Source organism: Manis pentadactyla, chromosome 1, assembly GCF_030020395.1.
Source record: "Manis pentadactyla isolate mManPen7 chromosome 1, mManPen7.hap1, whole genome shotgun sequence".
NCBI lineage: Eukaryota > Metazoa > Chordata > Mammalia > Pholidota > Manidae > Manis > Manis pentadactyla.
In genome coordinates this window covers 66213670-66230250 of record NC_080019.1, presented here as the reverse complement: position 1 = coordinate 66230250, position 16581 = coordinate 66213670, and the positions used below count along the sequence as shown (strand labels likewise).

The following is a 16581-nucleotide window of genomic DNA, read 5'->3' as shown; positions in this document are numbered from 1 at the left end:
TAGAAGATGTCAAAGCTGTCTGGGTTAGTCTTGTCTGGATCAAATTTTTTTGCCTTTTCATGTTGATAGGTGCAGTGGAGTGCTATTGATGCATCTGTCAGCTGGGAGAGTCAAGACTCTTTCCACTTGGCTCCTGGCCTTTCTTTACTGGGACAACTGCGACCCCTAGTGGCTTGTGTTGGGCAATTGCATGTAGACTGGGTCTCTGTATCTTGCCCTGCCGGTATGGAGGAAGCTCCCTTGCTGTGGGCCTGGCCAGCCTCAGGCTGCTGCTCTGCTATGTTGGGGCCCCGGAGGGGTAATGGACGGGGGGCTGTTTGGCTGTTTGCCTCCGTTAGGGGTCTCAGAGCTGTTGCCCAGGGGGTTAATGTGCCCGGAGTTCCCTGGAATTTCCAGCTGCTGGACTGTGACCCAGGATGCTTCCGTCCAGCTGTGGGGTCCCTGTCCTTTTAAGACTTTCAAAAAGCACTCGCTTTTCTTTGTCCCAGGGGCACTGGCTTCAGGACCCACTCACCGGTCTTACTGCCCTGTTTCCCTAGTTTCCAGCACCCCACACACGCACTGTGTGCTCTGGTGCGGATGGCTAGGGCTGGATGTTTAGCAGTCCTGGGCTCCCTCTCCCTCCCTGCTCGGACTCCTCTCCTCCCGCCAGGAGCTGGGTTGGGGGGCCTCGGGTCCCGCCGGGTTGGGGCTTGTATCTTATCCCCTTCACGAGGTGCTGGGTTCTCCCTGTTGTGGATGTGGTCTGGCTGTTGTCCTGTATCTTCTGGTCTCTCTTTTAGGATTAGTTGTATTTGTTGTATTTTCAAAAATATATATGTGTTTGGGAGGAGATTCCCACTGTCCTACTCACACCGCGATCTTGGCTCCGCTGTCTTTATTTTATATTAACAACATGCATTTGTATATTTCTCCTTTGTTGTTTTGTCCTTCATATGTGATTTTTCCCTTTCTATATAAGCTTCTAAAAGGAATCAGATTTGACTGGGGAGTTTAATGACACAGTGGAAATGCTCTCTATATTTTGACCTGTTAGTGATTTTGTGGCTAAAGACTTCTGTAAAATTTTATGGAGTTGCACATTTAAGATTTTAAACTTTATAGTAGGTCACATATAAAAACTTAAAAGTATTAAAGTAGTTAGATTAAGTACCATATCTAAGATTTTTAAGGTATACTTCTCTCACATTTTAACCTAAAATCAGTATCTTCTTAAAGTTGTTGACATGTCATAGTTTGACAGCATTTTATCTTTATTAGAGTTTCAAAATATAGTAATAGTGTGTTCTATGGTTGAAATGGAGTAATCTCTTCTTTCTTGTATTCATTTAACAAATATCTACTATAAGCCATGCTCTGTAAACAAGATAAAAAATTTGTTTCCTGGATTGCTTGTTACAGAAATCATTACCTACTTCAAAACTATTTTTTTTAATTCAGTTACTTTGTTCTAATACATTTATGGTTTTATTTTTTTTAATTTAAGTCTACTTTGTTTTTCTAGGTTTCTGTTAAATTTGGGCACTGTTAGTTTTTACCTTGGATACAATGCAATGCAGGATTTATTTCCTACTATGTCCATGAAGCCAAATCCTCAGTGTGTTGATAGAAATTGCAGGAAGCAACAGGACGAATATAATGTATATATCAATCTGTTAGAATGTATGAGAGATATATAGGATAATTTTTTTTAAAAGGAACAATTATTTATATTTGGAATACAAGAGAAATGGATTTTGGACTTTAAAATTTTAATTTATTCACCATACTTCAAAAATGAAAAAGCTGTTCAGAGTCCTTTGTTGCTTTTGGTAAGATAAAAATCTTGTCTGAATTCTTGATTAATGCTTCAGAGAACTGAGAAATGAGTAAGAAACCTTGATACTGTTTGGTTTCTACAGAAAAAGGTAGCAGCACTGCCCAAACAGGAGGTTGTTCATGAAGAGGAAACGATAACACATGAAGACAATGAGTGGGGTAGGAATTTTTTCATTAATTGAAATGGCAGCATTAAATGAAATCATTTGTGGGAGGGAATATAATTAAGAGTATACAAATTTTAAATAATGATTGCTTATTAAGTTCTTTAAAATTGTTATAAGATCAAACTTAATTTTATAGGTATTGAGTTGGTATCTGAGGTTTCAGAAGAGGAACTGAAAAATTCTTCAGGTCCAGTTTCTGACTTACCTGAAGTAATTACAGTGGCATATACAATTCCCAAAAAGGTACATCTAAAATCTGACTTACCATCAGTAAATATCATGCAAGAGTCTTCTTTCTTCTTAATCCTATTTTATATTGCCAAGGCAGTATTTTCTATTTTAGGTATTTTACACTACAGGCATTAAGATGTGTAAAAGAGAGGTATTCAGTATTGATAGGAAAAACACATACCATGTCTATAAACTGAACATAGACAAGAAATAGTTTTGTTCACTTATTAGTGGATCAGTGGAAATAGATTTTGATTAAATGAAGGTATTTTTGTATTTGATAGTTTTAGCCACACTACTATGTAAAAATACCACTTCAGTAGAGATCTCAAGAATAAATTTACTGCCTTGTAAACCAAAAGACTAGTGGGGGAAGTAAAAGACTTTGTCTTTTCTAAAAATCAGAAGGCATATTTATTAAATAAAATTTACTTTGTAAACTTTTGAATGAGGTTAAAGCTTACTGATTATATGTTCCAAAGCATCAAGAATTTTATGTGGTTATTTATTTATTTTTACTGTGTTTCCCTCATTTGTTGATAGGAAAACGATTCTGTACCTGAGGTAACAGTGGAAGATTCTGGTGAAAGCTTGGAAGACCTCATGGCCAAGATGAAGAATATGTAGATAACAGACTAGCCTATATGTTATTTCCTGTGTTTAAGCCTATTCCCTTCAACTGAAATCATTTCAGAACTGAAAATAACTTAGGGCAACATTAAGTGATGTGTACTTTCCATGGAATTATTGTACTTTTTGAAAGTACCATGACTGTTCCTTGTTGCTTTTCAGCCTTTAGCTAAATCAACTAAGTAACTCTCCTAAAACTCATGTGTTATTCCATTAAGGAAACTTAAAGGGATTATTGTAAGCAGTTATAAATCATATTGAAAATTTAGCCATTGAAATGTTTTGGCCTTTTGGGAGGGTTGGGAAGAAAGGACCAAATTGATGCTGTACCCCTTTTATTTCCAATAATCTTTGTGGCCTATTGTCTGAGGCCATGGGCAAACAGTAGTTTGTAGTTCTCAGATACAGGGAAAAGGACTAGAGGCCCAAAGTATTGAGTAGAGCTGGCCGGCATCTACTCATGTTTGGAATTGCTCTGTACAAGAAAACTGTACACTATTAGATTGGCCAACAATGAATTTAAAATCTTTTAACTTAAAAAAATATATATCCTCTTAAATAGTTCCTAATGAAATATAAGCTGAAATGTAGTCATTGGAATAATTTGTAAACTCGTGAATTATATATTCAAAACAAGACAATGGCAAATAAAAAGAAGCTTTCTTCATGAACAGACAGATAAAGGTACTTTGAGGAAGTACTAGTTGTATTTTTCCACTAAGGAAAAGAAATTAATCTGTGGCCTATATATCTGCTCTCCTGCAGCCATGCAGCCATGTAGCCATGTAGCCCAGAGCACTAGGTGGAGCTCTTTATTATATAGCATCAATTAACAGTGTATTGTCCATATGTGTATAGTGAGCAAGCCGACCAGGGCCAGGTGAGAATCCTGGCCATAGGAACCTTCACTTTATCCACAACATGAGAGAATCTTGGGTATTAAAATTGAAGATTTTATTACATGTAAATACATAAGTGGTACAAAATATGGCAATAAGTATGAGACCTATAAAAATATTTCATTTTTTAAAAATTTAATTTTTAGTATCTGATGGCAGACTTAATTTGAGTTTGAAATAAATGAAGAGACAGATTTAGGCCATTTAAGAGAGAAAATGGAGGAGAATGTGATGTTCATATTTGAGGAAAAGCTAAAGTTTGCTATAGATCTTGACTTGTTACTGCATTAGTGATTTCAGACATGATGTAGCTACATACACAGTAAAACAGTGTACAGTGTAGAGCATGGAAAGCAGAGGGCTTGGTCCAATCTGCTTAAAGAAAAGGAAATTTTTTTTTTAATGTAGCACAGATTCCTATTACTAGTTCATTTTACAGAAGAATAATTGAAGCCTTTCATAAACATTATCCCTTTATTCCTTGAAACTTTTTTTTGAGGTAGAGAATTGGGCCAGGCTAAGAGCAAGAAAACGAATGGTGAGTGTAAAGGAGCTCTTGAGAGAGTAAAAGAATCATGGAATTCTTGAACTCTTTGTCTGCTCTGCAGCTTTTGTTGAAGAGACCAATGCACTCTTTGTGACCAACTCTTCATGTTGTCTTAGGATTCTAATGTGTCTGTATCCTTGTATTCCATACAATAGAAAAGTTAATTCTTTTAAGCAACTAAAAACAGACACAATCATGACTCAGACTTCAATGTGGCCCAATAAAATTTCATAAAAATATCGGTTAAGTCACACAAAGTAAAAATAAATTTTCTTAAAAACATTTTCAAAATAAGATTCTAATGTTCCAAACTTCTCTTAATTATCATAAGATGCAATTGTAGTGAATTTTAATTGCTGCTATTACCTTTGTCCTTGATGAAGGAAAACATTAGGAGAATGGGTTGTTTTTAAGCTAAATGTGTCTCCTCCATCTGATGACTGTAGGGAAGGAGCTTTTCCACCCAAAAGTGATGTTTCTGCTTCTTTTTATTTCCATTGCCCTTTTGTATAGTTCAGCAGCTTTTTCAAAATCCCCTTCTTCATAGCTTTGAGAGAAAAAAATTCTTAAGATGAAAATAAAACCACTTAACAATTTGCAGTGATCTTAAGAGGATACAAAAAAATCAAGTTGTGAATATTTGCTTATTTTTTCATTTTGCTTTTTCTAATGCATCCATTCAGACCAGTAAAATAGAATACCCAAACTCTTCTCCTTTCTCTATGTACTGACTGCTAAGGAACATTTCAGTGTCTCACATAGACATCATTAAGACCATGTTATAATAACGGATGCAGTGAAATTGCTAAGGAAAGTAAGGTATTCTTTGCATACTGAGATACACAAAGCAAAAGACAACATGTCCTTAGTAAATTAGCTCTGAGGACAGGAAATTCCCCATATTATACCCAGAGCCAGGTAGTTGCAAATGTAAACCATCCTTCACTACTTACCTGACACACTCCTCTACAAAACATACCATGCAACCTTCATTTCGCTTCTGGATACTAGTTTAATTTTTTTTTTTTGTATATCAACAAAAACAATTCCTCTCCCTGCAAGAAGAAACATTCAGCAACAAACATTCTTTGTTTTATGATGAGTGAAATAGCTGCTCTAAAACAGAGTTTGGCTTTATCAGTAAAGTGAGAAAATTCTTACCTAAACACAGCTAAATTTTTTAATGTTTCTCCAACTCGAGGATGCATCTGACCCAGGCTTTCATAAATCTTTAATGCTCTTTCATATAATGGCAAGGCTTCAATATTTTTTTCTTATTAAAAAAAAAGAGTGCTCACTTGAACCACTGGTTTCTGAAATTACTATTAAAGTATTCTAAACTAACTTGACCTATTTGGGTAAGCCCTTGAAAATGTTTAATATCCTCCTATGAGACATGGATAAACAGATTGATTTATGAATAATCATAATGGGAGAAGCAGTGTAATAGAAACCTAAGTTTTAGAGATGGCTTGGTACCTACTGATCTTCCTCAGTAATACAAGCAAAAATGTGTTTCTTCATTGCCCAGTGGGTGCCACACCTGTTCCTCATCCATCACAGTCAAATGCCACAGCTTAATGACAACATTAGATATGGAGATGTGGGGAGTCTCCAGATATTAAAAAACCAAGCTTATGCAATGAACTAAGTTTTACACTAAGGAGGGGACTACCTTACAAAGGTAATGTTAGTAATTTATCAAGTACCATAGGAAGCATTAGTAGAGAATCTTAAATTTCCTTTAATTATTTTTACTGTGCCACATCTAATTCATTTCTTAAAACCATTCATTTATCAGGACTTTCTTGTCCCCTCCTGGCCTGAGCCAGGAGCTCTGTACTCTTGCTTTCTCTCTTAAATAAAAACTTCTGCCTTGCTTGCTCTCCTAAAAAAAAAAAAACAAACCCATTCATTTATAAAGAGTAAGTATGGGAACTTACCATTTGGCTATAGAGAACAGCCAAGTTCACCAAGACAGTAGCTACACTAGGGTGTTTTGGGCCAAAGGATTTTTGCCGAATTTCAGCAGCCAGTTCATTCAAAGGTACAAGTTTCCCCTAAAAAACAAAAGTGAAGTCTAACAAAAATATTAGAGCAATAAGTACTATCTGATGAGAGCTTTTTTCATAACTAAAATTTTGTATTGAAAAGCAATTTTGAAGGAAAAAATTCAGAAGTGTTTCTAGTGAGGTAGAAGCATGTCAATTAAAGTATATTTGCTATGTAATTTATGTAATTTAGAGATGGCATCAAAATGAAAACTCATTTCCCACCAAATCCCTTCCAGATTTTTCAATTCTTTTTTACTTGAAGGTTGGGTGGAAATATCAACAACGCATCCTTCTAACTAAAACATCAACTTTAGTGCCAGGATGACAAGCAAGGGTCCCACAAAGGCTAAAGTCAGTCAGCACAGCTCTGTAACTGTACTGAATGAAGTGAAAGCAAACTTCTCTGGCATTTATTTTGAAGAACAGCTATAAAAATACCAAACATCACTCAGGCTAGAACCCTATGGCAAAGAATGGTTATATGTAATTGTAGGCAAAGAAAAACAATTAAAATGCTCAACTACAAAAACTACCTCCTTCAGCCCTGGCAATTGGGTGATTTGTTACGTTTTGGCTGCTTAACACAACACACAATACTGGTAGAATTTTAGAACTCCTGAAATGTAATATACAGATAAGTTTTACTTAGAATGCTGATGAAAGCATTTGTATTTGGAATGTATTTTAAAACCAAACCAGTGCCTTAATTTAGTTAAGTCTAAAATAATATTTAAATACTGCACTCACCTATTTGTTACAAAATTAGTATGATTTGAAAGCTCATAGAAAATAATCTGTCCCTCAGAAGACAAATTATTTTGTTGATAGTAATTATGGCTTAATTGGTCTATTATAAAACATAAGTAAGCATGCCATTTTTTTTTACAAGATTGCAAGGTGCTTCACTGTGTAAGCCAAAGATGGGTGATCAGGACCTAATGCTCATCTCTGAATGTCTAAAGCTCTTTCATAAAGCTCTTCAGCTTTATCATACTGTTTCTTTTCATTGCACAGAGCTGCCAGATTGTTCAAAGACTGGGCACAATCAGGGTGATCTGGTCCTAGAACTCACTCCCTCATTTTAAGGAACGCTTCAGAAACTGGTCAGCTGTTCTATGAAAAAAACCATTAAATGACTTAAATTGTTCTCTGGAAGTCAGAATCCCCATTCCTACATAATTGGAGAACTGAAGCACTTTCATTCTTCAAATCCAAGATAGTTGTTAAAATGAAGGATTCAGCTCAAAATCCTCTTTCTCACCCCTTAATAACTTTTCTTCCTTTTTCTAAAAATTAAAAATGCTTTCCTGATAGTGTGAGGGCCTAATCTGGATGATTAGCTTAGTTCTCCACTTCTCCTAAAATAAAAACCCATAAATATTTTCCAAACCAAACTTTTTATCCCTTTAAAATTATTAGACCTAACTCAAAAGATTTTGGTATTCACTCTTTCTTCCTTTGTTCTTAGTACTAAATTTTTAGTTAAGAATTGTGAAATGGGCTAGATATTTGTCACATTTTTCTGATACCCAAACTGTTAAATTTGTTACAGTTTTGACATCCAGAGAGTACAAAAATACCTCTTTTTCAGAAAGTATAAATATTAATGTCATTTTGAGTCTTTTAAGTCCAAATGAAGTGAAAATAAAACTAGCAGCTATTTACATTTTTTATTTTCCCTAAGTCCCAAGTGTCTTCTATGAAGTCATGTACAGTATCCATACAAGTTCACTTTTCATAAACACACAGGACATACTAGGGAAGCTACAGAATAACTGTTTAGATTCTAAAGAAACAATGTAACAGGAAACAGCAGAGAAAATGCCATGTCTCTGTTAAATAAGGGTTTGCCCATGGCATACATGAAATCTGGCATGCTTTCTATCAGTTTTTCCAGCTTGACTTGACAGAAATGGAAAACAGCTTTGCATTTAAGACACAAAAGAGATACTTGTTTTCATTATTAACATCATAGTACTCACTCCAGGTTATTCTGAAGATAGTAGAGAACACCCAGTTCATTGAGGGTCCGAGCACTGTCAGGCGTGTCCTTACCTAATGTGAGCTCTTCTAACTGTAGGGCAAGTCTACGTAAAAGGGCAAATCCATACTGGAGCAAATGCAAAACATTCACAACAATCATTAAGTGTAGTCTTTGAATCTGAAACAATATACTGTGGTTCCAAAAAATCCTTTCTCCTTTTGTTCCCTTTAAAGTAGATTACAATTATTTTAAATATTCCACTGAATCTAATGGTTAATGAAAATACATATACTTCCACATGGTATCACATTCTAACATTCATTAAAAATTATTTTATGAAAATGATTATGAGATATTTTAGCAAAGTGAACTGAACCCCAAAGTCCTTCAAAGAGATCAGGAAACAGAATTAACTTGAAACTTGCAGATATTTGCCAACCCCATTGCTAAACACTTAAATAGAAGGTCCTTATGACTGCACATAGCACCTACAACTAGTAGACAAGTAAGTCCTGGAGATCAAATGCACAGTACAGTGAATACAGACAATACTGTATAATAATCACCAAATCTGCTATGAGACTATATCCTAATTATTCTCAGCATGAAAAAGAAATGATTACATGATATGATTGAGGTGCTATCACCACAGTGGCAATCATATAAACGTACCAAGTAAACATGTTGGATGCAAATTTATGCAATGTTATGCCAAACATATTTCAGAACATGTCAAAAATATTTTTTAAATTGCACATAGCATTGTAAGTTAACAAACATGCTGTATTTAGATTTTATTAGCTTAGAAAGTGAACACTTTTTTAATCCTCAAGGGTAAGAATTTCTTCACATTTGAATCTAACATAAAATGTTAACTAAATTTCTTTTATTCCCTTTCCAATCCTTTACAGAAGAGAACTGAAGTAGCTTTTAAGTTCATCTTCCAGAGTTGAATCTTCAAGTGAACTTTAGTTCCACTTCAAAAATATTTTTTTTAAACTTCTCGGCTTTATTGAGATATAATTGGCATATAACATTGTATAAATTTAAGGTGTACAATGTGATGATTTGATATACATATGTATTATGAAATGATTACTACAATATATAGCTCACTTTAAAAGTCTACTAATTATACTTTTCAGTAATACTAACATTTAAATGTATTATAAATAAGAAAATGTTAATCAGTACTTTCCTAGATGTCACTTTAACATCTCCAGTTCTTAAATGTGAGGTTTATGAATCTATATTAAGATATTCAGAGATGCTGTTTTCCTTTTTGGTTTGAAACAACACAAAAGAAATCTCATTACCAAGTTGCCTTTTCTCCTTGTAGCTTTCTGACAAATTTTAAAGGATTTTTTCCTAAAATGTTCTGCTTGTTCATATCTTAAAAAAACAAAATAAAGTAAATCAAATGAAAGAAACGTATGTCCGAAGTCTCACTCTTCAGTGAAATAAAAGCACTCTTAACCTTGTATAAAGCTTTTCTTGGCTTTTAAATACAGCAAAACTTCTAGACCTGTTAGTCATGGAATTTTAAATCTTTAATAGAAACCTTCATAAAACAAAATATCACAAAACAAACCTACTCCTCCAAGTAGTTGACATTTAACAGGTATTTAACCAATGTAACTCACTTGGAATTTCTAAAGGAGAATCTAACTAAATGAATATCTAAAATTTTAGTTTGCTATACACCATCTTCTATACAGGGTCATTTTTTGGTCAAATATAAATGTGAAATTCACATAAAATTTGTATGAAACAATACATACAGAACTTAAAAAAATTCCAGAATCTATCATTTATGATGGAGCAAAAGAAGTGATTTATGTTAGAGGAAAAGATGCCATTTAGTTAGGCTGCCTAATGAATATGAGAGACTTTTTATTATACTAGAGATTGGTAAACATTTTCTGTCAAGAGCTACATAATAAATATTTTAGCCTTACTGGGCCATCTAGTCACTGTTCCAACTACAGAACACTGCTGTTACAACACTCAAGCAACCATAGATAAAATGGAAATGAAGAAATGTGGCTGTGTTCCAATATAACCTTATTTACAAAACAAAGGGCCATCTGGACTTGGCCTGTGGGCAATGGTTTGGCACTGCCTGTATTAGTAACACACTCAGTATTACAAAGCTAGTCAGTGAAGGAGCCCAGACTCAAACCCAACTATATGTATGACTCCAGAGGCCATGCTCTATTCTCCCATCTACGTTCAAACAGAGATAAATCTTGTAGTTCAAATTTTCTGTTTACCCCATGAAGACTCATCCCATGAAAATCACATTTGAACATGGTGAATTCTCAAGGAAAAGTACACAGCCACAAAACAAAAGCTACCCCATAAGGACATTAAGAACTGTAACTCCCCATCATAAAACCAGAATATTACTGATGCAAATCTTACTTATTTTGTTTCTAGTACAAAGTTGCAAGTGCCTCAAGTTCACAAGCAGTGTGTGGGTGGTCCGCATTGTAGGTGTTTTCTGAGATTTCCAAGGCCTGTTTATACAGCTGTTCTGCATTGCCAAACTTCTTCCACTGCACATACACACTTGCTAATTGGTGGAGGGACCGAGCTACTCTTGGGTGATCTGGATCCAAAGCCGTTTCTCGAATTTCTAGAGACCTCTGCAAAGGTACCACAGCCTGGGGTAAAACAAGATTTAAGGCCAATTAAGGTGAGTGAAAATGCTGTAAGATCTGCCACCTGATCAGCACAGGAAATGAAAGTGGCATTCACTCCTAGGAAGGAGAGGAGAGGAAACAAGGAAAACCCACTCCGTCTCTCACTCCCTGTTGAAGTTACCTGACTGAGCAGGCCTAGATCCTTGAGAAATCATCCCAGGATTTCATAAAGGTCAGCTAAGCAAATGATGCTCTCCTTGCCTTCACAGCTTTCCTCATGCTGCTTCAAAGAATCAAAGTATTCTGCCACCATCTAGTTTTGTCTTTGCCGACAAACTGCCAGTAACTCAGCAACTCAGCAAAGTGTCCTCTGTTGAAACAAGTAACAGGAATTTAATGAAAAACCAACTTTAAAGCTGACTATTGTGTGAAAATGCTAGGATTCCTGTGAAGCTATTGACAGTTTATCAGTCGGCAAGCACAGTGTAATCAGGTAAGACTTAGACTAGGACTGTCATCTGAGCCCACTGCTTCCTAGCTATGCGATCGCGAGCAGGTTGTCTGGCTTCTTAACACTTCATCATCCCAATCGCAGAATGGGGGACACAGACACTACCTGCCTCAGGTGTACAAGGAGATTATGGCACATAGCAAGTATGCCATAGTGCTGGCTGTAATTAATATCATTATGGCTACTTATCAATGGAAATCTATCAGAGCCCTCTGTAGACATTTCATGATATGCTGTCAACTGCTGAGTTCACCCAAAATTTATTTTAAATGATAGGACTGAGAGCAGAAGAAACTGATGAAACACAGGCAAACTGCCAGAATATCTACTTTGCATTTTCATCAATTGACTAATAAAAGTAAGCTAATTTATCTGTAAGTGATACTAAGTAGAATGGGAGAGCTGGTAAACTAAAGAATGAATCTGATTTCAAAGGAATTGTGAAAAACTGGGATGGAGAGCAGAAATAATTTATGTGGCACAATAAAGAAATTTGAGAGAGTCCACTTAGGAGCAAAACAAATTATGCAGCTATGCTGTGAGATGTATCAAAGCTTCTAGGTGAGACACAAAAACCCCCTCAAGAGGCTTAGAGGTCAGGGGCTTGGTTTATAAAAAGGTATGTGGTTGTGCTGCTGGCAAATTCACACATAGCAGAAGAGACAAACAATACATTTACGAGAGAGGGTAATCCTTTCTTTAAATTTAACACTGGTCATTTTCTGTGTAGATCCCAGTGTGTAGTTTGAAGGCTACACTTTGAGATATCTGAAGGCTTGAATGGCAGACATCATGCACACCTCTCTGGTGGTTTAGATTTAAGCCTGCTTAAATGCATGAGTAAGATATAAAGCTATGTCAAGATCGTACCAGCTTTGATTTCATGAAAACAGCAGTACTCTGTCTCTTAACTTACCTCTCGGAAAAAGAAGATCTTCTGGCAATTTGCAAATTGTCTTAAAATTTCTCCCACAGCATTTTATATTGGAATATATTGGGTACCACAAACTAGACTAATTGTTATTATTTTTTAAATTTATTTTTTATTATTTAAATTGTGCCCTGTTTAATCCCTAGCACTTGGGGGTAAAATAAATATTTGTTAAACTATTTTAATGTGCTTATTAATACAGCTCAGCATGTAGTACTTAATAAATACTACATTGTGACTAGGAGACCTCGCATAGTCTTCTCTCCAATTGTTATCTAAATTCTACAGCTAAATCCAGTTTCATCTATCTTTCTGGGCCCACTCAGATATTCCTCTTTGCCTGTAGCTTTCTTCTTTAAGTCCCATTTTTATCACAGCCTTATCTTTTCTGGGCAATTAACTAATTAAAGGTATAACTGGTATCCAACACTATACTAGTTTCAGGTGTATAGCATGATTTGATCTGTATATACAATAGCCCCCCCCCCCTTAACCATTGTTTCACTTTCCATGGTTTTAATTACCCAAGGTCAACTGTGGTCTAGAAATAGACCATCCTCTTTCTGACCTATTGTTAGAAGGTCAACAATAGCCTAATGCAATGTCACAATGCCAATGTCATTCACCTACTTTCACCTTACTTCATCTCATCACAAAGGCATTTTATCATCTCATAGTATCCATCACAAAAAGGGTGGGTACAGTACAATATTTTGAGAGAGAGAAGGACCACATTCACATAACTTTTATTACAGTATATTGTCATAATTGTTCTATTTTATTATTAATTATTGTTAATCTCTTCCTGTGCTTAATTTATAATTATGAATGATAAATTATAATTTATAATTAAATTAAACTTTATAATAAGTACGTATAGGAAAAAATGTAGCATACATATGTGTGCGTGTGTGTATATATATATATGTGTGTGCATGCATATATATACATGCACACACATATATATAGGAGGGCTATTGTATTGCAAAATGGTCACCACAATAAGTCTAGTTAATACCCATCACCATACCTAATTATTGAATTTTTCTTGTGATGAGAACTTTTAAGACCTACTCTTTTAGCAACTTTCAAATATGCAACAGAGTATTACTAACTATAGTTGCCACGCTGTACATTACATCACCATGACTTATTTTATAACTGGAAGTTTGTACCTTTTGGCTCTCTTCACCCATTTTTCCCACTCCCCTGAGCCTCCAAGAGCTTTTAGCAACCAATCTACAAGCTTTTTTTTTATTTTAGATTCCACATGTGAGATCATACAGTATTTGTCTTTCTCTGTCTGACCTGTTTCACTTCCCATAATGCCCTCAGTGTCCATCCATGTTGTCACAAATGGCAAGAGTTCAGTCTTCCTTATGGCCAGGTAGTATTCTATTGTATATATCTATATGTAATCTCCTTTATCCATTTGTCAATAGACAGTTAAGTTGTATCCATGTCTTCGATGTTGTAAATAATCTTCCAGTGAATGTTGGGGTGCATTATGTGTTTTTGAGTTATTGTTTTCATTTTATTTGGATAATGCCCAGAAGTGGAATTACTGGATCATATGGTAGTTCTATTTGTAAATTTTTGAGGAACCTACATACTCTTGTCCATAGTGGCTGCACCAATTTACATTCCTACTAACAGGGCACAAGTGTTCCCTTGTCTCCACGTCCTTGCTAGCATTTGTTTCTATTGTCTTTTTGATAATTCTAACAGGTGTAAGGTTTTGATGAGCATTACTTCTGAACCACTGCGACCTCTAACATCGTCAATTGCAATATTTATTATAGCACCTATTCTAGCACTAGCACTCACCCTAACTATGTGAGTGCCACTACCAATACCACACCCCCTAGTTAACATATATCTAGGGATATTATTTATATTAGCTATATCAAGCCTTGCTGTATACTCTATTTTATGATCAGGATGAGCTTCCAATTCTAAATACGCCCTCATTGGGGCGCCATGCGCAGTAGCCCAAACTATTTCATATGAAGTAACACTAGCAATTATCTTATTATCTTTGCTATTAATAAGTGGATCCTTTACACTCTCCACCCTGATCACTACCCAAGAGAAATCATGGTTACTAGTACCTACATGACCTTTAGCCATAACATGATTTATCTCAACCCTAGCCGAAACCAATCGAGCACCCTTCAACCTAACAGGAGAATCAGAACTTGTCTCAGGCTTTAACGTAGAATATGCATCAGGTCCATTTGCACTTTTCTTCTTAGCTGAGTATGCAAATATCATCATAATAAATATCCTCTCAGTAACACTTTTTATAGGAGCCTTTCATGATCCCTATACTCCAAGCCTTTACACAACCAACTTTGTAGTAAAAACACTCACCCTAACCGCCATATTCCTATGAATTCGAGCATCCTACCCAAGATTCCACTATGATCAACTAATATACTTATTATGAAAAAATTTTCTACCATTGACACTAGCATTATGCATGTGGTATGTATCAGTACCAATCGCCATATCAAGCATCACCCCTCAATCATAAGAAATATGTCTGATAAAAGAATTACCTTGATAGAGTAAACAATAGAGGTTTAAATCCTCTTATTTCTAGAAAAACAGGCATTGAACCCGCACCTGAGAACTCAAAAATCTCTGTGCTACCAAATTACACCATAATCTACAGTAAGGTCAGCTAAATAAGCTATCGGGCCCCTACCCCGAAAATGTTGGATTGTATCCTTCCCATACTAATAAATCCCATTATACTCATTATCCTAATAACCCTATTCCTAGGGACTATACTTGTCCTAATTAGCTCTCACTGACTAATAATTTGAATCGGCTTCGAGATAAATATACTAGCCATGATTCCCATTTTAATAAAAAAATTTAACCCACAAGCCATAGAAGCAGCTACAAAATATTTTCTAATTCAAGCCACTGCATCTATGCTATGAATATTAGCTCTTACAATTAATCTCATATCTTCTGGACAATGGGCCATCACAAAAATTTACAATACTATACCATCAATAATTATTACTGTGGCCATAGCTATAAAATTAGGAATAGCCCCATTCCAATTCTGAGTGCCAGAAGTAACACAAGGAAGCCCATTATCATCAGGCATACTACTTCTAACCTGACAAAAAATCGCACCTATCTCAGTTCTATATCAAATTATACCCACAATCAACATAAATATACTCATAACCATAGCTACACTTTCAATCCTAATTGGGGGCTGAGGAGGTCTAAATCAGACCCAACTACAAAAAATTATAGCATATTCCTCAATCGCTCACATAGGCTGAATAACAATAATTATAGCATACAACCCAGACATCGCCATCCTAAGCCTTCTAATCTACATTATAATATAATAACACTATCCATATTTACAATACTATTATACAACTCATCAACAACAACCTTATCCCTATCTCACCTGTCAAATAAAATACCACTAATCACGGTCTTTGCATTTCTAATTCTACTGTCACTTGTAGGCCTCCCCCCGTTAACCGGATTTATACCCAAATGAATTATTATCCAAGAACTTACTAAAAACAACATGGTAATACTACCAACAATAATGGCACTAACAGCACTACTAAACTTATATTTTTATGTACGCCTAGCCTACTCCACACACTAACAATATTTCCAACTACTACTAACATAAAAATAAAATGACAATTTGAAACAACAAAAATTATAAAACTAACTTCACCCCTAATCATTCTATCCACAATGATATTACCAATAACCCCTATTATATCAGTTCTAAACTAGGGACTTAGGTTACACAGACCAAGAGCCTTCGAAGCTCTAAGCAAATAAAAACTATTTAGTCCCTGAGCTAAGGACTGTAGAAATTTAATCCACATCACCTAAATGCAAGTCAGACACTTCTAAGAAGCTAAATCCTTGCTAGACTGATGGGATACGAGCCCACGAAACTTTAGTTAACAGCTAAAAACCCTAATCAACTGGCTTCAACCTACTTCTCCCGCCATAAAAAAAAAGTGACGGGAGAAGTCCCGGCAGAGTTGAAGCTGCTTCTTTCAATATGCAATTCAATATGTAAACACCTCAGGATCTGGCAAGAAGAGGATTCTACTCCTGTCTTGAGATTTACAGTCTAATGCTTACTCAGCCACCTTACCT

General features: G+C 35.5%; 1 protein-coding gene across 1 annotated transcript in view; it reads left to right on the top strand.

The window, feature by feature from the left end:
* LOC118908166 (ubiquitin-like modifier-activating enzyme 5) overlaps positions 1–4983 on the top strand; it is a 29403-nt gene extending 24420 nt beyond the window's left edge. Inside the window, 4 exon segments of the mRNA XM_057497961.1 lie at positions 1505–1640; positions 1902–1977; positions 2122–2228; positions 2760–4983. Coding sequence (XP_057353944.1) covers positions 1505–1640; positions 1902–1977; positions 2122–2228; positions 2760–2843 — 403 coding nt within the window. The 3' untranslated portion in view covers positions 2844–4983.
* Positions 4984–16581: the final 11598 nt, after the last annotated feature.